At 45.3% G+C, this 21711-nt stretch overlaps 3 protein-coding genes across 4 annotated transcripts in view; 2 read left to right on the top strand and 1 right to left on the bottom strand.

Annotated features, from left to right (window-relative positions):
* The first annotated feature begins 306 nt into the window (after positions 1–306).
* spice1 (spindle and centriole associated protein 1) lies at positions 307–6816 on the top strand. 2 transcript variants are annotated; one of them, XM_038973206.1, is made up of 17 exons: positions 307–690; positions 803–850; positions 945–1091; positions 1320–1422; positions 3035–3153; positions 3220–3314; positions 3482–3633; positions 3935–4060; positions 4215–4507; positions 4594–4725; positions 4858–4987; positions 5070–5210; positions 5310–5770; positions 5935–6109; positions 6203–6278; positions 6458–6518; positions 6619–6816. In XM_038973206.1, the coding sequence occupies exons 1-17, from the start codon at positions 595–597 to the stop codon at positions 6670–6672; spliced, it is 2409 nt and encodes an 802-aa protein (XP_038829134.1). In that variant the 5' UTR covers positions 307–594; the 3' UTR covers positions 6673–6816. The 2 variants fall into 2 exon arrangements, with proteins under 2 accessions (XP_038829134.1, XP_038829133.1); XM_038973205.1 differs by having other exon boundaries at positions 6200–6278.
* A 1832-nt stretch (positions 6817–8648) lies between these two features.
* On the bottom strand, positions 8649–11926 carry LOC120028159. Its single transcript, XM_038973364.1, has 3 exons — positions 11693–11926; positions 11331–11567; positions 8649–11251 (listed from the first exon to the last, which is right to left on the bottom strand). Exon 3 carries the CDS (start codon positions 11223–11225, stop codon positions 9756–9758), a length of 1470 nt encoding a protein of 489 aa, XP_038829292.1. The 5' UTR covers positions 11226–11251; positions 11331–11567; positions 11693–11926; the 3' UTR covers positions 8649–9755.
* Positions 11927–16106: 4180 nt separating this feature from the next.
* The window catches only part of LOC120027703 (brother of CDO-like), a 76274-nt gene continuing 70669 nt past the window's right edge, over positions 16107–21711 (top strand). Inside the window, exon 1 of the mRNA XM_038972693.1 lies at positions 16107–16137. Coding sequence (XP_038828621.1) covers positions 16107–16137 — 31 coding nt within the window. The remainder of the gene's footprint in view (positions 16138–21711) is intronic.

Below are 21711 nucleotides of genomic sequence, written 5' to 3'. Positions count from 1 at the left end.
CTTCTAAACAACGCAATGTTTTAAAAAGTTTGCAAAGGGCAAATTCTACTAAACTTAGTCCACTCTGTTCATACCATATTGTAGTTTTGGGAACAGAAAATTGTATTGAGATCAAATATTTCATCGATGAGAACATTTGCAGAATGTCGGCAAAAATCCATCTCGATCCATCCTCTCCCAGTGGGCTTCCAGTGAGCTTCATTTCACTACCATATTTGGTAGTGAGTGGAAACGGCAAGCGGATGCTTCACATTTATAAAATCAGTGAAATATCTGTCTCATTGTTCTATCTGTGGTGTGCTTTTATTGGTAACTAGGAAGTTACACATTTAACCCAGAAGCTCGCAACAACTGTTGAACACAGCGCCACTCCACAACGGAAAGTAAACAATGAATACAGCAAACTAACTAAACACTTTGCTACAGTTAATAACCTAGTTTGCCAGCGAGCTGCAAGCTAAAACGACCTAGTTTAAGAGTAGCTTGCGCTTGACTTTAATTGAAAAACTCTAATCTGGCAAACAACATAGCTAGGTAGGCTAACGTTAGCCAGCTAATCAGACATTTTCTAGCTAGTTATCGTTTTCTTCCCAGATGTCGTTTACGAGGGTGGGCCGCTTACAGCACGGTCAAGGAAAACGACCCGCTGTGCGTCCCAAGAAGGCCAATGCCCCGAAGAGAGAGTGGGTGGTGAGTGTGCTTGTAGTTGCTGTCACTGTCATGGAATCAACTTTGCCACCAGGGGAGAATGAAGAGATACATTTATGAAATTATGATGACTACCATCTTCTGCTAATTTCAGAGCACCGTCCATGACCTCTCTGTACACAAGGCTTCACCGGAGGAGCTGGTAAGAGAGACATGCTCTTGTTTTCTCTCTCTTATTTTGTGATGTTGTTAGTTATCCTAGGTCAGTATGCCTCCTCATCTCTCTTCCTCCTCAGAGTCGTCGTCATGAGATGCACCGGTCCCAGAACCGAGTGGTGGCCCAGTGGGAGCTGAGAGAGAGAGCTCTGAGACACAGGAGGAAGAAGGGCCTCCCTGGTAGCCCAGCTCCGCTAGACCGCGCCAGCCTCAACATCATCAGAGAGGTGAGGAGTATAGACAGACCTCATGCGCAGATCATAGGGGTATCTCACGTAAATCTAATTTGATATGAAACTGCTTTGAAATTGCAAACTCAAGTCAGCTCGCAACTCAGTGATCACTTACATCCCCTTGATTCCCCACAGATGTTGCTTGAATGTTGTTTATATTACATAACTGCAGATTAATCCTTTGTCTTCACACTAAAGGCTTGTTATCTCATTGTGCTGTAGGTGTTCTCAGATCAGTTTCAACTGCAGGACGTTCTGGCCCGGTCAGACAGAGCCATGGCTGTGGTCAAAGACTTGTTTGGCGACGCACCTCGCAGGCAGACCGGTATGATACTGCTCTTATCCTGCTATGGATTAATGAATGGCTTTTCAATGTGTTTTGATCATGTGTTGGTTATTGTATGTCTGTGTTTGAATGTTCTCTATGCATCTTACAGGGTTTCTGTTGTAGCACCGGACATTTGACCGGCAGCATTTTAATTTTAAAGAAATTTACCAGACCCATAACTTGATTAGGGCGTCCACCCGCGTTGCTCCGAATGACAGAAAACACATTTAGATTCATATTAACATGCAACTCGAGGATGGAACTACGTGCATCCTTACCAAATTCCAATGCGCACTTTGAAGATTTTAGAATAAGTGTCCACATTTACTTTTCCTCAGCCAACAAGACGAGTAACAAACAGCAAAACCACCAGCTTAAATCATTCTATTATCCCCCATAGTAGAAAAGTTGACCTATTCTATTGGTCAGCTTGTGGAGAAACAGAGAGCCTACTCCAAACACTCTGGGACAGTTGTGGGATGATAGATCCCAAATTCAACCAGTAGGCCTAGACTACATAACAAAACTTTCAAAAGCACTGAGTCTGATGCAACAGATCAGAACGTTTTGCTTAAAATGTTGATCAACTATTATTTCTTCACATTATCAGTGCAGCAATGCACACAAGTCAGGAGGCTACGCACAAATGTTCGTTCCATAATGCAATTAGCGGGAAAACACTGTTGTCAAAAGCGCACTGCACATGTGAGCCGTTTCATGTAACAGAGATGGAAATATCCATTAGAAATGTAGAAAGAGGGGAGATCTAAAGATGCAACAACCAACATGGGTTGTTAATATGACTAGTATTGTGCCTTTGGCTACTGGACAATGTAAAAAAACAAACTTGATTTGAAAACCAATAGAACATGAGAGAAATAGGCTACTGGTTTCAATTGCATATGGAAGTCTTAATAAAATAATTGCCTCTACAGATGTGGTTGGATTTTGGCTAGGCTGCTTTGAAGCAAGGTTAGACATACCTCATATGTAGCAAAACGTTCACGATTCAAATAATTAAGTTTGTTTTCAAAATGCATACTGCCTCCATTTCATTGCAAAGTGGTGTGTGATGCACTGATGAAGCCAAAGCGTACTTCAATTACCAGTTGAAGAATACAAATACTAGTTATTTTTAATCGTGGCCATCAAAACTGTTTTTAACACACGATTGCATTTAGAATTGTTGTGCAATGATTGTGCCTATAAAGGCAGGTTTCAGTCTAGCAGCAACGAAACAGCTGTTTGAGAAGCTGTAGAAGCAGCTCTCCTGCTGTCGGACATGTTTTCTGCTCAAAGGCTCTGTATCTGTACGCTGTACGCATGTAATAAATAACATACCTAACGAGTATACACGTGTCAATTTAATTCCACAAAATTATGCAAATGCACCTTTAAACCGGTAAGTATGACCGGTCAAATGTATTTACATCGACTGGTATTTCCATCAATTAGCCTAATAGGCATTATTTCACAATGGGATTTTTATTTTTCTCCCGGTCAATCAGCTTTTCAATTTTTTTATTGTCTTAAAGCTGGTTATTACTGACCGGTTAACGGAAGCCCTGACGTGTTGTTGTGAGTGATTTGTATTCTTTATTTTTCTCAGGGTTCCCCAGTGTTACCATGGCTCCAGACTGTGGCTCTGACTCAGAGCTGCCTCTCCTGCAGAAGCCAGAGGCCCCAACACAGCTCTCCCTCCTCAGCCAGTCCATGATGGACCCACAGGTACTACTCTCTCGCTCTCTTTGTGTGTCTTTTTCCATTTCTTAACATATTTATTTTTTATTTCAGGCTCTGAATGAGCTGGAGGACTCTGTTGAAGACCATAGTGATGAAGAAACTGGCCATTCTGCCTCTGTCAGTTTCAACTCCAACATGGATACCAGGTAACAACGCTGACATTCTGCCAAACACTTACCAATGCCCACACACACCCATTACAAATGATTATTTCGGTTGAATGCATTCAGTTGTACAACTGACGAGGTATCCCCCCTTTCCCTTATCTGTTGTAATGTCTCTATCATAAGCTCACATTCTTTTCTGTTGTCAGTTACAAGGTGTATACCCGGAAAGTGAAAGCCAAGCCTTGTACTAGAGGAGGGAAGCAGCAAAGACCCCAGTGTATCTCCAACCTCCAGGGGGCAGGAGGAGACAGCCCCCCTCAGACTCCCAGTGCCTCAGGGGGAACCCAAGTACAAGCAGGTAAGAGGACAGATTGTTTAACTGGGAAAAAGGATGGATAATGTGCTGTACTATACATCAACTCTTACCCCTTAAACTGTATTATTGACTGTTTGTTTGTTTTACTCCATGTGTAACTCTGTGTTGTTGTATGTGTCGAACTACTTTGCTTTATCTTGGCCAGGTCGCAGTTGTAAATGAGAACTTGTTCTCAACTTGCCTACCTGGTTAAATAAAGGTGAAATAAAACATCTCTCTCTCTTGGTCTCTCACCCTCCTTCTCTCTTTTCCCTTCCCCTCTTTCTTCATCCTCTCTCTCCAGCTCTAAATGCCACAGTAAAAGTCCAGCGGTTGCGGTCCAGACAGCCTCAACCCCAGCCTGAACCTGAGGAGCATTTCACCTTGGTCACTCAGGTCCTGAACCCAGACCCTCCTCTCACCCGCTCAGGTACGACTCATAGTGCATCACAACAACAGTCAATTCATCAGGTACTATTGTTTGAAGTTGACTGAATTAGTGCACATGAATGCATAGTAGTGCAGTAATTGGTTCATAAAGGCATATGTTAACATGTTTCTCCTACGTGTCTGTTTCTGTGTAGGCAGGAAGAGCCGGTCCTCGAAAGCCAGTAGGGGGCGCAGTACTGAGTCAGGTCTGGATGGCTCTACCCTCAGCTCTCTGAGTGGGAACCAGTCCAGCCTGGGGCTGCTGCAGGGCCTGCTGGGTCAGGTGGAGACAGAGCTGGATGGCCTTGAGCCAGAGGAGCCTCCCAGAGCCCCAGGAGCAGGGGAAGGAGAGGGGACGACGGGGCCAAAGCACAGCACACACGGCCTCACAGGTTTCTCTGTGGCTCTGGTGTCTACACTGGGCCGCCTGGCTAGACTACTCAGACAGGTATGCCTAACGACTATTCGACTGGTTCTCTGTGTCTATGTTCTGTTATGCCAGTATGAATGATAACTCCGTCCCCTGTGGGTCAGAGAGAGGAGGAGGCTCAGAGGGAGGGAAAGGAGAGGAGGAGGCTGGAGGAGGAGGTGAAGGAGCAGAGAGGGCTGATAGACGCCCTCACCGCAGAGACCCTGACCCTGAGAGAGGAGAGCGCCGCCCTGCAGGTCAGAATAGACATCACACACACAGTATCTCTCTATATCACTTCTACCTTAAGAATGGCTTCCAAGGCTCATTCATGTTTCTTCATATCATTATGTGCGATGAAGAGATCTCTAATAGTGATTTCCCTCCAGGCAGGTCTGCAGCAGCGAGCGTGTGATCTGGAACAGAGGCTGGACACAGTGGTGCTGGTTCTGGGGGGATTGGGGGTACTAGGAGGAGACGGGGACTATGAGCCCCAAGAGACTGGCAGCATAGCTACAGGTCAGTATACACACACACACGGTTCACTATACTTTTCCTCAATGTGTTATGAGTATTGGTAAAGAGTTGTGTCCCTATGCAGGCAGTGAGTGGGCACCGTCCTATGATGCAGACGCTCCTGTACCCTCCTATGAACAGAATCAGATTGGTCTCACTCTCAACCCTGCTGTGCTGCTCTCTCCACCACGTCAGAGAGACAACCGGCCACACGGTCACACTTCAGGTAACAGGTGTCTCTCTACCTCTTTCTAGGTTGTCTATTTGGCTCTACTCTGCTCTCTTTCTTCATGTTTTCATTCTGTCATGTTGCTCTCCTCTCCAGCTGTTCGCTCCCTGTCTCTCCACCACCTTCCCTCTCTCCCTGTGACCCGGGGCTCCTGTGACGACCTCCAGACCATCAGCTCCGCCCCCAAACTCTTCAGCCTGCCCCGCCCTGCCCCTACACCCCCTCCAGCTGCCACCCCAGACCCCCCCCCTCTCCTCTGCGATCCGTCCCAGGGTGCCATGCTGTCTCAGATTGCTGAGCTGACCCGTCAGAACGCTCTCATACGGAATCAGCTGGGGCAGTTCCACCCCGCTACTCCTCCCTCCGGGTCAGAGATTTGTGAAGGTCAGAGTTCAGGCAGGGAGTCTGTCTCCAGCAGTACAGGGAGACTGACTCCCCAACAGGGCATGGAGAAGAGAGGCTTCGCTCCCAGCAGCACAGGCAGAACAACACCCCAGCGTGAGGCAGGGAGAGAGAGGGGGACATGGTTCTGTGGTGGAGAGCAGCAAACACAGCAGGTGAGGTCACATCTAACAGAGCACTCACTGTCCAGATTTCAGGTCTCTTGAGTACTGTACAGTATGGCATGATAAACATTCCATGAGGTGAACATACTGGTGTCTTCAATCAAGTTTTGCATGAATGACAGGTGAAGTATCTGCTGTTTCTCTGTCTCCTACAGTCTGTGGTTAGTGAGGGCAAAGGCTGTGAGAGCAGTGTGGAACAGCGTCTCCTAGAGCTCAACAGGCAGAGTGCAGCAGCCAGGAGCAGACTGCTGGAGCTTATAGAACAACAGAGACAAAGCTCCTCCTCAGCCAGAGTCTCCCCCTCTGTCTCCCCCATACCTCCACTGTCAGGTAAGGCAGCTGTGTCTGTGAGACAAGGGGTGTGTGTGTTGTAACCATCTCCACACAGTATTCATTACATTGCTACGTTCTCCCTCTCAGCAGCAGGACTGAGCCCAGAGTCGTCCATGCTGCTGCCTGAACAGGACCCCTCCCCCCTGGTCAGTGGAGGTAGTAGACGGTGAGTCTGAAATAAGAACTGTAACCATTAGGGAGGACTTTAAACGGGACAATACAACACTGACTAGATCTGTGACTAGGACATTTCATTCTAACCGACTCGGCAGGTGATGTGGATGAAGGGATCAGAGGTCAGGGGAATGATGGTCATCTTGTCTGAGGAGGTCCTGTGTGTTTCAGGTCTGCTGGTGGGGTCTCTCCACAAAGCCTTGGAGGACAGTCCAGAGGCAGCAGGACTCCGGTACACACACACACACACACTGGTTCATCCTATTTGTGGAATGTTTAGTCTTTTTTTTTTTTAAGGATGATCATACAATTTTCCCTTTTGTCCAGTACAGGTGGACAAGCTGAAAGGAGAAGGCTGGTTTGCGTTGTCCACACATGTAAGATGAACAAGTTAAGAACTGAAAACAGAAACTCCCTGCAACTTTTATACTTTTACTAGAGGTCACTTTAGACTTAAAATGTTTGTTTTTTTACCCAGTTTTTACCTATGCAATTTTATTGTTTGTGAATTAAAACTTTTGATAACTGCTTGTGTTGCTGGTGCAGATATCATTTTCTATCTCATTGTATACACACAATAACACAGCACAACTTCGCTTGAGGCCAGTTTCAATATAGTTTAATAGCACTGTATAAAAAGGCTTTTTAAATGACTGGTGTATGAATATGATTACATTTATGTTTTTGTAATTTAACAGACGCTCTTATCCAGAGAGAATAAGTCAGTGTATTCATCTTAAGATACAGTTGAAGTGGGAAGTTTACATACACTCAGGTTGGAGTCATTAAAACAAATTTTTCAACCACTCCACAAATGTCTTGTGAACAAACTATAGTTTTGGCAAGTCGGTTAGGATATCTACTTTGTGCATGACACAAGTAATTTTTCCAACAATTGTTTACAGATTATTTCACTTATAATTCACTGTATCACAACTCCAGTGGGTCAGAAGTTTACATACACTAAGTTGACTGCCTTTAAACAGCTTGGAAAATTCCAGGAAATGATGTCATGGCTTTAGAAGCTTCTGATAGGCTAATTGACAACACTTGGACGTGTCAATTGGATGTGTACTTGTGGATGGTTTTCAAGGCCTACCTTCAAACTCAGTGCCTCTTGCTTGACATCATGGGAAAAACAAAAGAAATCAGCCAAGATCTCAGAAAAAGAATTGTAGACAGACCACAAGTCTGGTTCATCCTTGGGAGCAATTTCCAAACGCCTGAAGGTACCACGTTCATCTGTACAAACAATAGTACGCAAGTACAACAATAGTACGCAAGTATAAACAACATGGGACCACGCAGCCGTCATACCACTCAGAAAGGAGACGCGTTCTGTCTCTTAGAGATGAACGTACTTTGGTGCGAAAAGTGCAAATCAATCCCAGAACAACAGCAAAGGACCGTGTGAAGATGATGGAGGAAACAGGTACAAAAGTATCTATATCCACAGTAAAACGAGTCCTATATCGACATAACCTGAAAGGCCGCTCAGCAAGGAAGAAGCCACTGCTCCAAAACCGCCATAAAAAAGCCAGACTACGGTTTGCAACTGCACATGGGGACAAAGATCGTACTTTTTGGAGAGATGTCCTCCTGTCTGATGAAACAAAATTAAAACTATTTGGCCATAATGACCATCGTTATGTTTGGAGGAAAAAGGGGGAGGCTTGCATGCCAAAGAACACCATCCCAACCGTGAAGCACGGGGGTGGCAGCATCATGTTGTGGGGTTGCTTTGCTGAAGGAGGGACCGGTGAACTTCACAAAATAGATGGCATCATGAGGGAGGAAAATTATGTGGATATATTGAAGCAACATCTCAACACATCAGTCAGGAAGTTAAAGCTTGGTCGCAAATGGACAATGACCCCAAGCATACTTCCAAAGTTGTGGCAAAATGTCTTAAGGACAACAAAGTCAAGGTATTGGAGTGGCCATCACAAAGCCCTGACCTCAATCCTATAGACAATTTGTGGGCAGAACTGAAAAAGTGTGTGCGAGCAACAAGGCCTACAAACCTGACTCAGTTACACCAGCTCTGTCAGGAGGAATGGGCCAAAATTCACCCAACTTATTGTGGGAAGCTTGTGGAAGGCTACCCGAAACGTTTGACCCAAGTTAAACAATTTAAAGGCAATGCTACCAAATACTAATTTGAGTGTATGTAAACGTCTGACCCACTGGGAATGTGATGAAAGAAATAAAAGCTGAAATAAATCATTCTCTCTACTATTATTCTGACATTTCACATTCTTAAAATAAAGTGGTGATGCTAACTGACCTAAAACAGGGAATTTTTACTAGGATTAAATGTCAGGAATTGTGAAAAACTGAGTTTAAATGTATTTGGCTAAGGTGTATGTAAACTTCCTGACTTCAACTGTAGCTAGGCGGGACAACCACATATCACAGTCTTAAGTACATTTTACACAGTTATCAGCGAAGTCGGTGCTAGTAGGAAAAGTCGGGTGCAAGGTTTCTATTTTATTTTTTAATTACATTATGATTGAACTATATCAGCTAAGGTACTGTGCATTGTTGGACAAAAATAGAAAATATAATGCTGCTGTATAGGTAAATAGATAAATAACTGAACAAGGATTGTAGCTGAGTTTTGCTGGGTTTAATAACATTGGGGTCCACCACACCTCATCATGCTGTACATGTGAAGACCGCTTTCTGGTTCTGAAGAACCTTTTTCAATCATGTGGGTGCTATAATCTATGCCTGAATACCAGTTTGTTGTTTCTGGTATTAAATCCCACCAAGTGAGATTTAAGCCCATTTCAGATGGGATTAGTTTTACTGGGGGAACTCAGGTAATGTACAAATCACCACATCTGTCATTTTAGTCCTGTCCGAATCTGCCATGTCAGTCATTTTTACTTGGAAGGTTGTTATCCCAGCCCCTAAAAATCTACTGTTTTTTGGCAAACTCCCAGGTCCTCTGATAATACTTATCCCGTGTGAATCATCATCCGTGTGTTTTGAGGTATATTACAGAGTTGAACAGGTGATGTAAGTTTGGGTAAGAATTTGGGAACAAATTGATGCGTAAAACTAAGTGCTATGCACGTAGCCTACAGATGAATGAACAGTTTTTTTTCTTCACAAATCAACTTTCCTAGAGTCATACTTCTCTTTTAAAATATGAAGTGGATGATACTGTGCCGATGAAAATATAAATTGCCAGATCCGTCAGGTAATTAAGTGTCTGCGTAGGTTACAGTTCATGGTTCTTACTGATATGCATTATTATTATGACTTTCTCTGAACTGAAGACCATCATGCCAATAGTAGAGCCTCCAGGCTTCAGTCATAACGGTATATTTTGAATGAGAAAAAAATTTACATTTACAGGGCAGTTTGGTAAAACTAATCCCGTGGGGTAAAACGGACATGCTGGGGCAATAATTACATAACCTACGTTCTATAATAATACTAGTCCCGTGCGAATAGGGTTTTAGAAAACTTCACAGTCCCTCTCAGCCACAGCAGAGATCCTCCCTGTCTTGTAGATGAACTTGACCTGGCAACGTGTCCCTGGGGTCGTGACCCTGAAACAGCAGCCCCCGTCCTGTAGTGTGGCAGAGTGTCTCTGAGACACCTGCTCCAGCTCTGTCCCGCTCTCCCTCCAATGCCTCTCCTCTCTCATCCACACTGTCTCGCCCTCTACTGCCAAAACCAACACTGTCCCCCCTAAACCCTGCACCTCGCCCACCCCCTGCTCCTGCAGTCCAGACACACGCACACACTGCGGCTCGCGTACCTCAAAGTACTGGCCCCTGTCATAGCCACGGCAACTAACACTGATAAGAAACGAGGCTGGCTCGGAGGTGACAAATTGGAGGACTTCCTCTATCCCGTTGTCGATGGTGACTGGGCCCCTGACCCTTTCTCCCCAGCGTATCTCTGGCCCTCCGAAGATCTGTACTTTCTCTGGGACAAGCTGGAAGCTGTGATGCTCCCCTGGCTTCAGGTAGCTCTCCAGACCCAACAGAGTGTCTTTATGCAGCTCCTGTAAGTTAAGCAGGCCCCACCTGACCGGGTCATACTTTACCACAGACAGAACCCTGTGTCTCACCCCAGCATCGAAGCTCTGGGGGCCGAACGCCGGCCGGGCCAGGGTTGAGCAGATGTGCTGGGTGATGGTAGCAATAGGAGCCTGGGAGAGATCTATGGAGGTAGTGCTTTCTTGTGGGTGCACCCTGTCCAGCAGACGTGTGATGCAGAGGCAGAGATCTCTGTACTGGATGGGGAGACCAGCTGGGACTGGGTGTGTGGAGGGAGCTCCGTGTCCCAGTGCTTTGCGGATGACCCGTGCAGGCAGGCCCTGGAAACGGGTGACTCTATGGAGTCTGCGAGAGCGGCAGGGGTACACAGCCCCCTCTTCAGGAGGGGAGAGGCTCAGACTGTCCTGAAGAGGGTGGAGGTCACGTAGCAACTGAGCTAGTACTGTAACACTCTGTAACAGGCTCTCAGTTCCCCCGTCTGCCCAGCACTCCTCCAACTCCTGGAGAAGCTCTGTCTCCACTCTCTCACTGTCTCGTAACAGACGGACAGCATCCCTAGGTTCCCACAATGATTCCACTGCAGCCCCAGGATCCTCCAGAGCCTCTGCCATGCTGTCCCACAGGACCAAGCTAAAGATGTTCCACACTTTGTCTATGTGGTCCCCAGTGTGGAGATGGTCCCCAGCTCGCAGGTGGTGGTGGTCCCCAGTGTGGAGATGGTCCCCAGCTCGCAGGTGGTGGTGGTCCCCAGTGTGGAGATGGTCCCCAGCTCGCAGGTGGTGGTGGTCCCCAGTGCGGAGGTGGTCCCTAGCTTGCAGGTGGTGGTGGTCCCCAGTGCAGAGGTGGTCCCCAGCTTGCAGGTGGTGGTGGTCCCCAGTGCGGAGAAAGGCCTCAACCACAGGCAGCAGCTTCAGTAACATACATCCCCTCTCAGAGAGCAGCACCCCTAAAAGCAACAAAACAGTTACTGATAGGTAGCTAGAGAGGTACCTGATACAAATAGACAAATAAGTAGTGAGACCTACGGTGTGCTGTGCACTCTGCCACCCTGTTTAGCAGCCTAGAGGCATCCTGGGTCTTACTGAGGAAGAGGGTGACCAGGGCCCTGAGCTGAACGATGTCCCCCACCTCCACCTCCTCCAACAGGCACTCTCTGACGGTCCTCCTGGGCAGACCCACTGCCACCCCCAGCTCACACACATTCAGCCTGGCCCCCTCACCTGGAGCCACGGCCAGCAGGGACAGCACCTGCTGGAGCACATCTGAGAGGGAGGAGGAGGTGACACAGGTTGTCACTGTCAATTGTTTATTTTATTTTCAATCTGAATCGATCTTCTGCTTCTGATCTGCTTGTGTTATAATGGTAGTTAACTGGTGTGACCTTTACCTGAGAGTATGTGGGTGTCTGGGAGAGACAGACCTTCCCCATCAGTCTGTCTGGTCTCAACTGCTGTATGAGTACTACATAACTCATCATCCTTCACTTCCACAGGAGTACTACACACCCCAGGATCCTCCACTGCCACAGAGGTGATATAAACTTCATGACCACTGACCACAGAGATATCAGGCAGAGCCTCTACCAGCCCACTGACTGAAATACAGACACAAAACACGAGACAGAATTAAAAAGTAATAAACTTGTTATAACAAGTTAATAACAAGTCACCACTGATGTCTGAGGCCAGCTGTGGGTCTTCGCTGCCCAGTGCCTGGTAGAAGCTACAGCAGGCCCTCTCTCCCTTGGACAGACAGACGGACAGGAGCTGGTGGGTCTGCTGGTAAGATGTGGGCGCTGCCTGGACCTGGTCCAGTTCAAACTGAGTTAGGGTGCCATTAGAGAACAGATCCAGGGAGACTGGCAGGACAGAGAACCCCAACCGGCCACACAGGACACTGAGCTGGGCCTGCAGCTGACGCTCTGGGGAAGCCAAACAATACAACACAACACTGAATCAGATAGGAGATGACCAATGCCAGATGAGTAAAACACCTATGTATACCAACAGTCTGATCCTTTCAGAAAGAGGTCCTCTGCATTACCATACCTGTGGGTCCACGCTGAATATCTGTGGGGGAAACAAAAGACATCAAATATCGTCTTAAGACTCAAGTTTGCATGTGGAAGTTGAAATTTGGTAACTATATTCATACACATTCATGTGTTCACACACTTGTCCTTCCATACCTGCATCAGTTCTGAGCCAGGCTCGGAGGCGCGGGTAGTGCTGCTTGCATCTCCAGAGGCACTCCATGAATCCTCTGGCCCCAGCCTCGTCCATCTCAGCCTGGACAACCTCCAGCAGCCTGCGGGCTCGGCCCTGAGGGGTCCTCTCTGCCCTCACCTCAAAGTAGTTCTCCTGGGAGAGCAGGCCGGATGCCAGGGTCCTGTCCAGCAGGGGAGCCAGGTTATACAGGGAGGCCACCAGGAGCTCTCTGGAGGCCAGCAGGTGGGACTTCACAGGCTGCTTCTGCCTCCCCGGAGGCCCCACTGGGCCTGGGTCTTCTGTCAAGAAGGATTGGAACAAACATTACTTCATCTTAGCAGTTATTCAAGCAGATTGGTAGTTAAATTGCGGGACAGTGTGTGTTTCAAACTACACCGGTGTGCATGGACAAGGGAACACAGCCTCTACCTAGGTCTGACGTTGTGGGGAATTCCATCACCATGTATACTGATCCATTGCAGGCAGCCTGGCAAAGAAAACATTTAATTTAGATAGTTTTTTATTTAGCAAACTTTTTAATTGTGAATTCTACATTTAAATCACAGGTACATCTGGAACTTGTAACGCTAGCCTTCTTTCAGTCAACTTCCTGGTTTAGCCTATGAGCATATTTCTGACATCAGAATGTCTGCCTTTTGCCATTTTCCCCCCCAAAAAACTACATCCTCAAACATGACAACACTGACTATAATAATTTGGTTCTAAACTAATATACACTAGTAAACTTAATGAAACGAGTAAATTATCCTACCTGAATGTGTGGCGTATCGAAGAAGTTGCCGCGCTCAACAGGGTTAGAGGACTACGGTACCCAACATGCTTTGCCATTAGACAGTCCCTCTACCAGGGTTGCCCAGCAACGAGGCGATGCCAAAGAAGATATATATATTTTTTTATGCCTAAGAAGATGGACTCGTGGTTGTCGTGAGAAGGTTTGATTCTCACGAAATGCTGACATTAATAGCTACAACCAATTACATAATTTGTGAGTACATGTCAACTCTGACTCCAACTTTTGCAAGGTCGTTTGCACGGGACGATTTTTTTCTTTTGCATGTGTGGCAATTTCTCTACGCTCTCGCTGGGAAGAGTTGTCCTTGTCTTGAACAGATGAGATGACTCCACAGAAAAGCAGGAAGCATCTCAGGAAACAGATCTCACAAGCTGCTGGCCTCTGCCCATCCAGAGAACTTCCCCAAAAGTAGGGCAGGGTGCAGGAAGCACAGACACATGCAGCGGGCCTTCAGGGCAAGCTGAAGGTAGGATTATTACTGTACATTAGCCACTTTGACCTCTGTCGCAGCTCCTTTAAGTCGCCAGAAAGCAGGTTTAGGGGACCATCCACATTCAAGTAGTCCACCTCAATAATTCACAACATGCATTAAAGGTTTCTTCCACTAGATGGTAGTGTTTCACCTAGAACATAATGTAACGACCTTCTAACCCGAGGTCCGGCGCGCTATCGACTGTGCCGGATAAGCATGCTCGTGCGGCAGAGTCGATTTCCGCGCTTATAAACGCCGGGTCGTTAAAATAATTACATTGCAGCTAGATGTTGTAATTATACTAAGTTGCCAACAGACTGGGGTGTCACAACCAAAACAAAATCTATATGAAGGTCAATGGGGAAATATTTGGGGATAGTTATTGGGGGGCTTTGGGGGACATTGTGGACTCATTGGAACCAATGGCACAAAAGAGGGAAATAAAAGCAACCGTTGATTTGCTGCAATTGATATTGTGGAATCTAATAGCGTAACAGCTGCGTATTAGCTAACTTCGAGGACGCAAGAAAGTCTACAATGTCCCCAAAAGCACATTTTCCCCAAAATATTAGTATAATGATATGATAGTACCATGATCAGTTTCTAAAGCCTTCCCGCTCTCTTTAATGTTCAGTCCAAGAAAAACACAGACAGCTACTGTAACAAAGGATTCGTATTTTTGTATTCCAACATGTTGAGTGATTATATAGCTGTTTAAACTGCTTCTTGATCTTTTGGCCACAAATCATTGTATCAACTAGTAATTCTACAGACAATATGTATTTTATCATCTCAGGTGTGCACTATGCTATAATTATGCTGTGGTGTGGAGGTTGCAGGGCTAGGGTTGAGAGTAGAATAGAGTGGGGAGGAGGAGAGGAGCTGTTTCCATTCCAGAGAGCAGTGACTATGCCATAATAGCCAGGGGGAATAGAGCTTGCCAGCTTGTAGTCAGTCCTAAAAGACTAAATGAGTTACCTCTGGTTTGTTCAGCCATTCCTATAAGGGAAAATGAATGGGGAAAGAATGGTGTTTTTTGATCAACGCTGAAATTAAGGTCTGAGGTTAACACAGACTTAGGAAATCTTATACGTTTTGTTCTATGAGATAATATCAGACAGTTAACATGACATTCATGAATTAGGAAGCCTTTATGTGCTTGTTTTGATGACATAAATGCTTCAAAATTCAATAAAAGTGACGTCAGCTGATGAAGATTATCTCAGAACAAAACGTACACTGAGTGTACAAAACATTAAGAACACCTGCTTTTTCCATGTCATAGACTGACCAGGTGAAGGCTATAATTCCTTATTGATGTCACTTGTTAAATCCACTTCAATCAGTGTAGATGAAGGGGGAGGAGACAGGTTAAAGAATGATTTTTAAGCCTTGAGACAATTGCGAAAGGATTGTGTATGTGTGCCATTCAGAGCGTGAATGGGCAAGATGAAAGATTTAAGTGCCTTTGAATGGGGTATGGTTGTGGGTGCCAGGTGCACCGGTTTGAGTCAAGAACTGCAACGCTGATGGGTTTTTCATGCTCAACAGTTTCCCGTGTGTATCGACAATGGTCCACCACCAAAAAGACATCCTTCCAACTTGACACAACTGTGGGAAGCATTGGAGTCAACATGGGCCAGCATCCCTGTGGAACGCTTTTGACACCTTGTATGGTCCATGTCCAGGCGAATTGAGGCTGTTCTGAGGGCAAAGGGTGAGTTGCAACTCAATATTAGAAAGGTGTTCTTAATGTTTGGTATATTCAGTGTTTTGAGATCTCCTAAGCCTGTGTTTACCACAGACCTTATTTTCGGGCGGAGTTAGTGCCTACAAAAATACGCCATTACTATTGCTCTCCATATCTTAAGGAGTAAATAGGTCAGATAATAACTGTGCTGCAGTATAAAGAGGCCTGGAGCAGCGGCGGTAAACACAGGGTTAAGGGTCGTCACGGGGATGCCAGGGGAGCGGGAGGGGCTTATTGTGTTCTGTGCGACTGAGTGGAGGAGGGGATGAATGGGGATTAACCTTGCCCCAGTGGCTTGCTATACCCCTCACACCCACCTCCACCCCACCCAGAGACCTGGGGAACATTGTGGGAACCCTCTCCTTCATCTGCCTCTAAGCAGTCAAGGGAGACTCCCTTCGCCACTTCTACTCCAGCCGACCTCTCCACATAACTGTACACAAGTTTGTCCTAATGCATAGGAAGTAGGGTGAAATTGTATATAGCTACTCACATAGGGTATACTATATAAACATTTACATACACACGTACAGACACAGTGGCATTTTCATGGAGACAATGACGCTCACAAATGCTTACATGTGTACAAGTAGGCCTGAATCTTATAGTTGCTTGATACACTCAGATACATAGTCAACCATTACAACACACAGTTAAGAGGCAGACACACACACACACACACACAATACCAATGTGAGGGGGGAGACTGCACAGGCACACGCTTTAGTTTTCTTAACACATTTCAATCTGCTCCTACTTCACCTTAATGAAGGGGGGTTGGAGTCTCCCCCTCTCCACAGCCCCGAAAACACACACTCTCTTTCTCACACACACACTCCAGCTCAAACACACACTCAGTCACTGCTTGACACGATTGACTTCCACATTGTCTAGGGAAGTTGTGAGGGACACTTGACAGACTAGAGTAATGGTTAATGGTGGAGATTGGTGGTCGGAATGAAAAATATTTCATGATGAAGCACTCTGTCTTTGTGATATAAATACCTGATTTTGCTATATTTGTGTCCCCTTGTTGACTTCTAGACTATTGGCTCGTGTGGATGCATCACATGTGGCCTTAGGGATCAGATTGTAGATAGATGTTTCTTACATCTGGAGTGTCTGATAAGGTACATTAAAAGCACTTGGATTTTATTTAGCTTTAAATGTTCACAAAGGTTTTTGTAGACAGGCTTCCAGACTTGCACCTACCCATAGAAGGACGGCTACTCAGAATATGGAATATGTATAGCTATGTAACAAAGTACCATCCTGATCTTGCGAGCTTACATTCTGTTTCGCTACACAGACGAAAGGAGAGCGCAGCGGTGAGGAACGTGGATCAGGCTAGCAACAGAGAGTTAAAGAAAAGTGATTCAGTACGCCAACTGTACTGTCAATGTTATTTGACAGGGTGTGGTTTTGGAATGGAATGGCTTCTTCCTTGTTGACTTCTATAGAAGCATTGGAGCCCAGTGCCCTTCAGTCTCAGGAAGCGTGCCGCTAGTTCTCTAAACTTTGTAGCTTCACTTTTCCTCCACCAGAGGGCAACATCCATATGCCACTCTGTCCACACACACACACACACACACACACACACACACACACACACACACACACACACACACACACACACACACACACACACACACACACACACACACACACACACACACACACAGTATGAGGCTTGTGTTGGAATGTACCCTCTTTCTCTCAACATATAAAGCCACTAACTATGACTGTCTTCTTCTTTGTGATGTAGTTTCCACTGTGAGGTTGATTATTTACTTTGTTTTACCAGAGTGGTTTAGTTTGTTGTTATGAAGCTAAATAGTGTTTGTTTGACCATACTCTGTAAATGAATTCAGCTTTGGTGGGCTTGTTTTTCGATGCATCAAGTTTGTAACTCTTAACCTTATGTGGTGTTATGTATAGAGGCCGTTCTAGGAAGATGTTGTGTGTCTGCAAGGCTGCAGTTGGTCTGAATGAACCTCAAACTGTCTTCAGAATCTACTAGACTAGTAACCCATTGACTGTTATGGTATGTCTCTATACGCATGTGTGTGAAGAAGGGAGTGTGTGTTTTTGAAGTGAGTCTGCGTGTGTGTGTGTGTGTGTGTGTGTGTGTGTGTGTGTGTGTGTGTGTGTGTGTGTGTGTGTGTGTGTGTGTGTGTGTGTGTGTGTGTGTGTGTGTGTGTGTGTGTGTGTGTGTGTGTATGAACGTGTGTAGAGGACTGTACCATGCAGCTGTGTTAGGGTCTGATCTGAAGCAAGCTGCTGCTTGCTGTGAAAATATTATTGCAAGTGTTTATTATTGCTTCAGTGTGAAACAGTGGGAGTGTTGTGTGTGCCGCACGGGCTGGCGGGAGATGTGTGTGAGTGTGTATGAACAGAGAGAGTGTATATGTGTGTGAGAGAGTGTTGGGGGGGGGGTCATCTCTCCCCCTCCCCCTCTCCCCCCCTCTCTCCCCCTTCTGTTCCCACAGGACTGCCCCCCAGCCCCACTGCCTGGGACCTAGTGCAGGCTGGGTAATGGCGAGGCCTATAGGAGTTGATTAGTTCCGGCTGGATCCCAGATAGTTCTGACAGGCAGGAGAAACGAGCTCCCAGCATGACCCCCCGTCCCCCGTCCTCCGTCCCCGTCTGAGGCACAATGGGGCCGTCAGGGGAAGGACTTTTTAAACAACTGCAGACCCCTCCTCAACTAATACTGGGCCCTTATCACAGCACACACCCACACCATGCTATTAACACACATATCACTACATAAAACACACAGATACTATAATGACACGAGAGCAGATAACACACATATCACTACATAAAACACACAGATACTATAATGACACGAGAGCAGATAACACACAAGGATCACGCTATGACTTCAGCACAACACCGTAGAGCTAACATGTTACTGAAACAGAATACTGTACAAAATAGATTGGATGGGGCCACAGTGTCTCCTGACCCCTCCTGTCTCAGCCTCCAGTATTTATGCTGCAGTAGTTTATGTGTCGGGGGGCTAGGGTCAGTTGGTTATACCTGGAGTACTTCTCCTGTCTTATCCAGTGTCCTGTGTGAATTTAAGTATGCTCTCTCTAATTCTCTCGTTCTCTCTTTCTTTCTCTCTCTCTAAGAACCTGAGCCCTAGGACCATACGTCACGGCAAACCGGGCATGATGACTCCTTGCTGTCCCCAGTCCACCTGGCCTTGCTGCTGTTCCAGTTTCAACTGCTCTGCCTGCGGTTATGGAACCCCTACCTGTCCCAGACCTGCTGCTTTCAACTCTTAATGATCGGCTATGAAAAGCCAACTGACTTTTATTCCTGATTATTATTTGACCATGCTTGTCATTTATGAACATTTTGAAAATCTTGGCTCTCTCTAATTTTCTCCTTCTCTCTTTCTTTCTCTCTCTCGGAGGACCTGAGCCCTAGGACCATACGTCAGGACTACCGGGCATGATGACTCCTTGCTGTCCCCAGTCCACCTGGCCTTGCTGCTATTCCAGTTTCAACTGTTCTGCCTGCGGTTATGGAACCGCCACCTGTCCCAGACCTGCTGTTTTCAACTCTTAATGATCGGCTATGAAAAGCCAACTGAAAATTATTCATGATTATTATTTGACCATGCTTGTCACTTATGAACATTTTGAACATCTTGGCATAGTTCTGTTATAATCTCCACCCGGCACAGCCAGAAGAGGACTGGCCACCCCTCATAGCCTGGTTCCTCTCTAGGTTTCTTCCTAGGTTTTGGCCTTTCTAGGGAGTTTTTCCTAGCCACCGTGCTTCTACACCTGCATTGCTTGCTGTTTGGGGTTTTAGGCTGGGTTTCTGTACAGCACTTCGAGATATTAGCTGATGTACGAAGGGCTATATAAAATAAACTTGATTGATATCACATTAACACAACATCACTATGATATCACATTAACACAACACCACTATGATATCACATTAACACAACACCACTATGATATCACATTAACACAACACCACTATGATATCACATTAACACAACACCACTATGATATCACATTAACACAATACCACTATGATATCACATTAACACAACACCACTATGATATTACATTAACACAACACCACTATGATATCACATTAACACAACACCACTATGATATCACATTAACACAACACCACTATGATATCACATTAACACAACACCACTATGATATCACATTAACACAACCCCACTATGATATCACAGTAACACAACACCACTATGATATCACATTAACACAACACCACTATGATATCACATTAACACAACACCACTATGATATTACATTAACACAATACCACTATGATATCACATTAACACAACACCACTATGATATCACATTAACACAACATCACTATGATATCACATTAACACAACACCACTATGATATCACATTAACACCACTATGATATCACATTAACAAAACACCACTATGATATCACATTAACACAACACCACTATGATATCACATTAACACAACACCACTATGATATCACATTAATACAACACCACTATGATATCACATTAACACAACACCACTATGATATCACATTAACACAACATCACTATGATATCACATTAACACAACACCACTATGATATCACATTAACACCACTATGATATCACATTAACACAACACCACTATGATATTACATTAACACAACATCACTATGATATTACATTAACACAACATCACTATGATATCACATTAACACAACACCACTATGATATCACATTAACACAACACCACTATGATATTACATTAACACCACCCCACTATGATATCACATTAACACAACACCACTATGATATCACATTAACACAACACCACTATGATATCACATTAACACAACATCACTATGATATCACATTAACACAACACCAATATGATATCACATTAACACAACACCACTATGATATCACATTAACACAACACCACTATGATATCACATTAACACCACTATGATATCACATTAACACAACACCACTATGATATTACATTAACACAACACCACTATGATATCACATTAACACAATACCACTATGATATCACATTAACACAACACCACTATGATATCACATTAACACAACACCACTATGATATTACATTAACACCACTATGATATTACATTAACACAACACCACTATGATATCACATTAACACCACTATGATATCACATTAACACAACACAACTATGATATCACATTAACACAACACAACTATGATATCACATTAACACAACACCACTATGATATCACATTAACACAACACCACTATGATATCTTCGGATGGGGCCACAGTGTCTCCTGACCGCTCCTGTCTCAGCCTCCAGTATTTATGCTGCAGTAGTTTATGTGTCGGGGGGCTAGGGTCAGTTGGTTATACCTGGAGTACTTCTCCTGTCTTATCCAGTGTCCTGTGTGAATTTAAGTATGCTCTCTCTCGTTCTCTCTTTCTTTCTCTCTCTCTAAGAACCTGAGCCCTAGGACCATACGTCACGGCAAACCGGGCATGATGACTCCTTGCTGTCCCCAGTCCACCTGGCCTTGCTGCTATTCCAGTTTCAACTGCTCTGCCTGCGGTTATGGAACCCCTACCTGTCCCAGACCTGCTGCTTTCAACTCTTAATGATCGGCTATGAAAAGCCAACTGACTTTTATTCCTGATTATTATTTGACCATGCTTGTCATTTATGAACATTTTGAAAATCTTGGCTCTCTCTAATTTTCTCCTTCTCTCTTTCTTTCTCTCTCTCGGAGGACCTGAGCCCTAGGACCATACGTCAGGACTACCGGGCATGATGACTCCTTGCTGTCCCCAGTCCACCTGGCCTTGCTGCTATTCCAGTTTCAACTGTTCTGCCTGCGGTTATGGAACCGCCACCTGTCCCAGACCTGCTGTTTTCAACTCTTAATGATCGGCTATGAAAAGCCAACTGAAAATTATTCATGATTATTATTTGACCATGCTTGTCACTTATGAACATTTTGAACATCTTGGCATAGTTCTGTTATAATCTCCACCCGGCACAGCCAGAAGAGGACTGGCCACCCCTCATAGCCTGGTTCCTCTCTAGGTTTCTTCCTAGGTTTTGGCCTTTCTAGGGAGTTTTTCCTAGCCACCGTGCTTCTACA

This window comes from Salvelinus namaycush, chromosome 33 (assembly GCF_016432855.1).
Source record: "Salvelinus namaycush isolate Seneca chromosome 33, SaNama_1.0, whole genome shotgun sequence".
NCBI lineage: Eukaryota > Metazoa > Chordata > Actinopteri > Salmoniformes > Salmonidae > Salvelinus > Salvelinus namaycush.
This window is presented reverse-complemented; position numbering and strand designations above follow the sequence as displayed.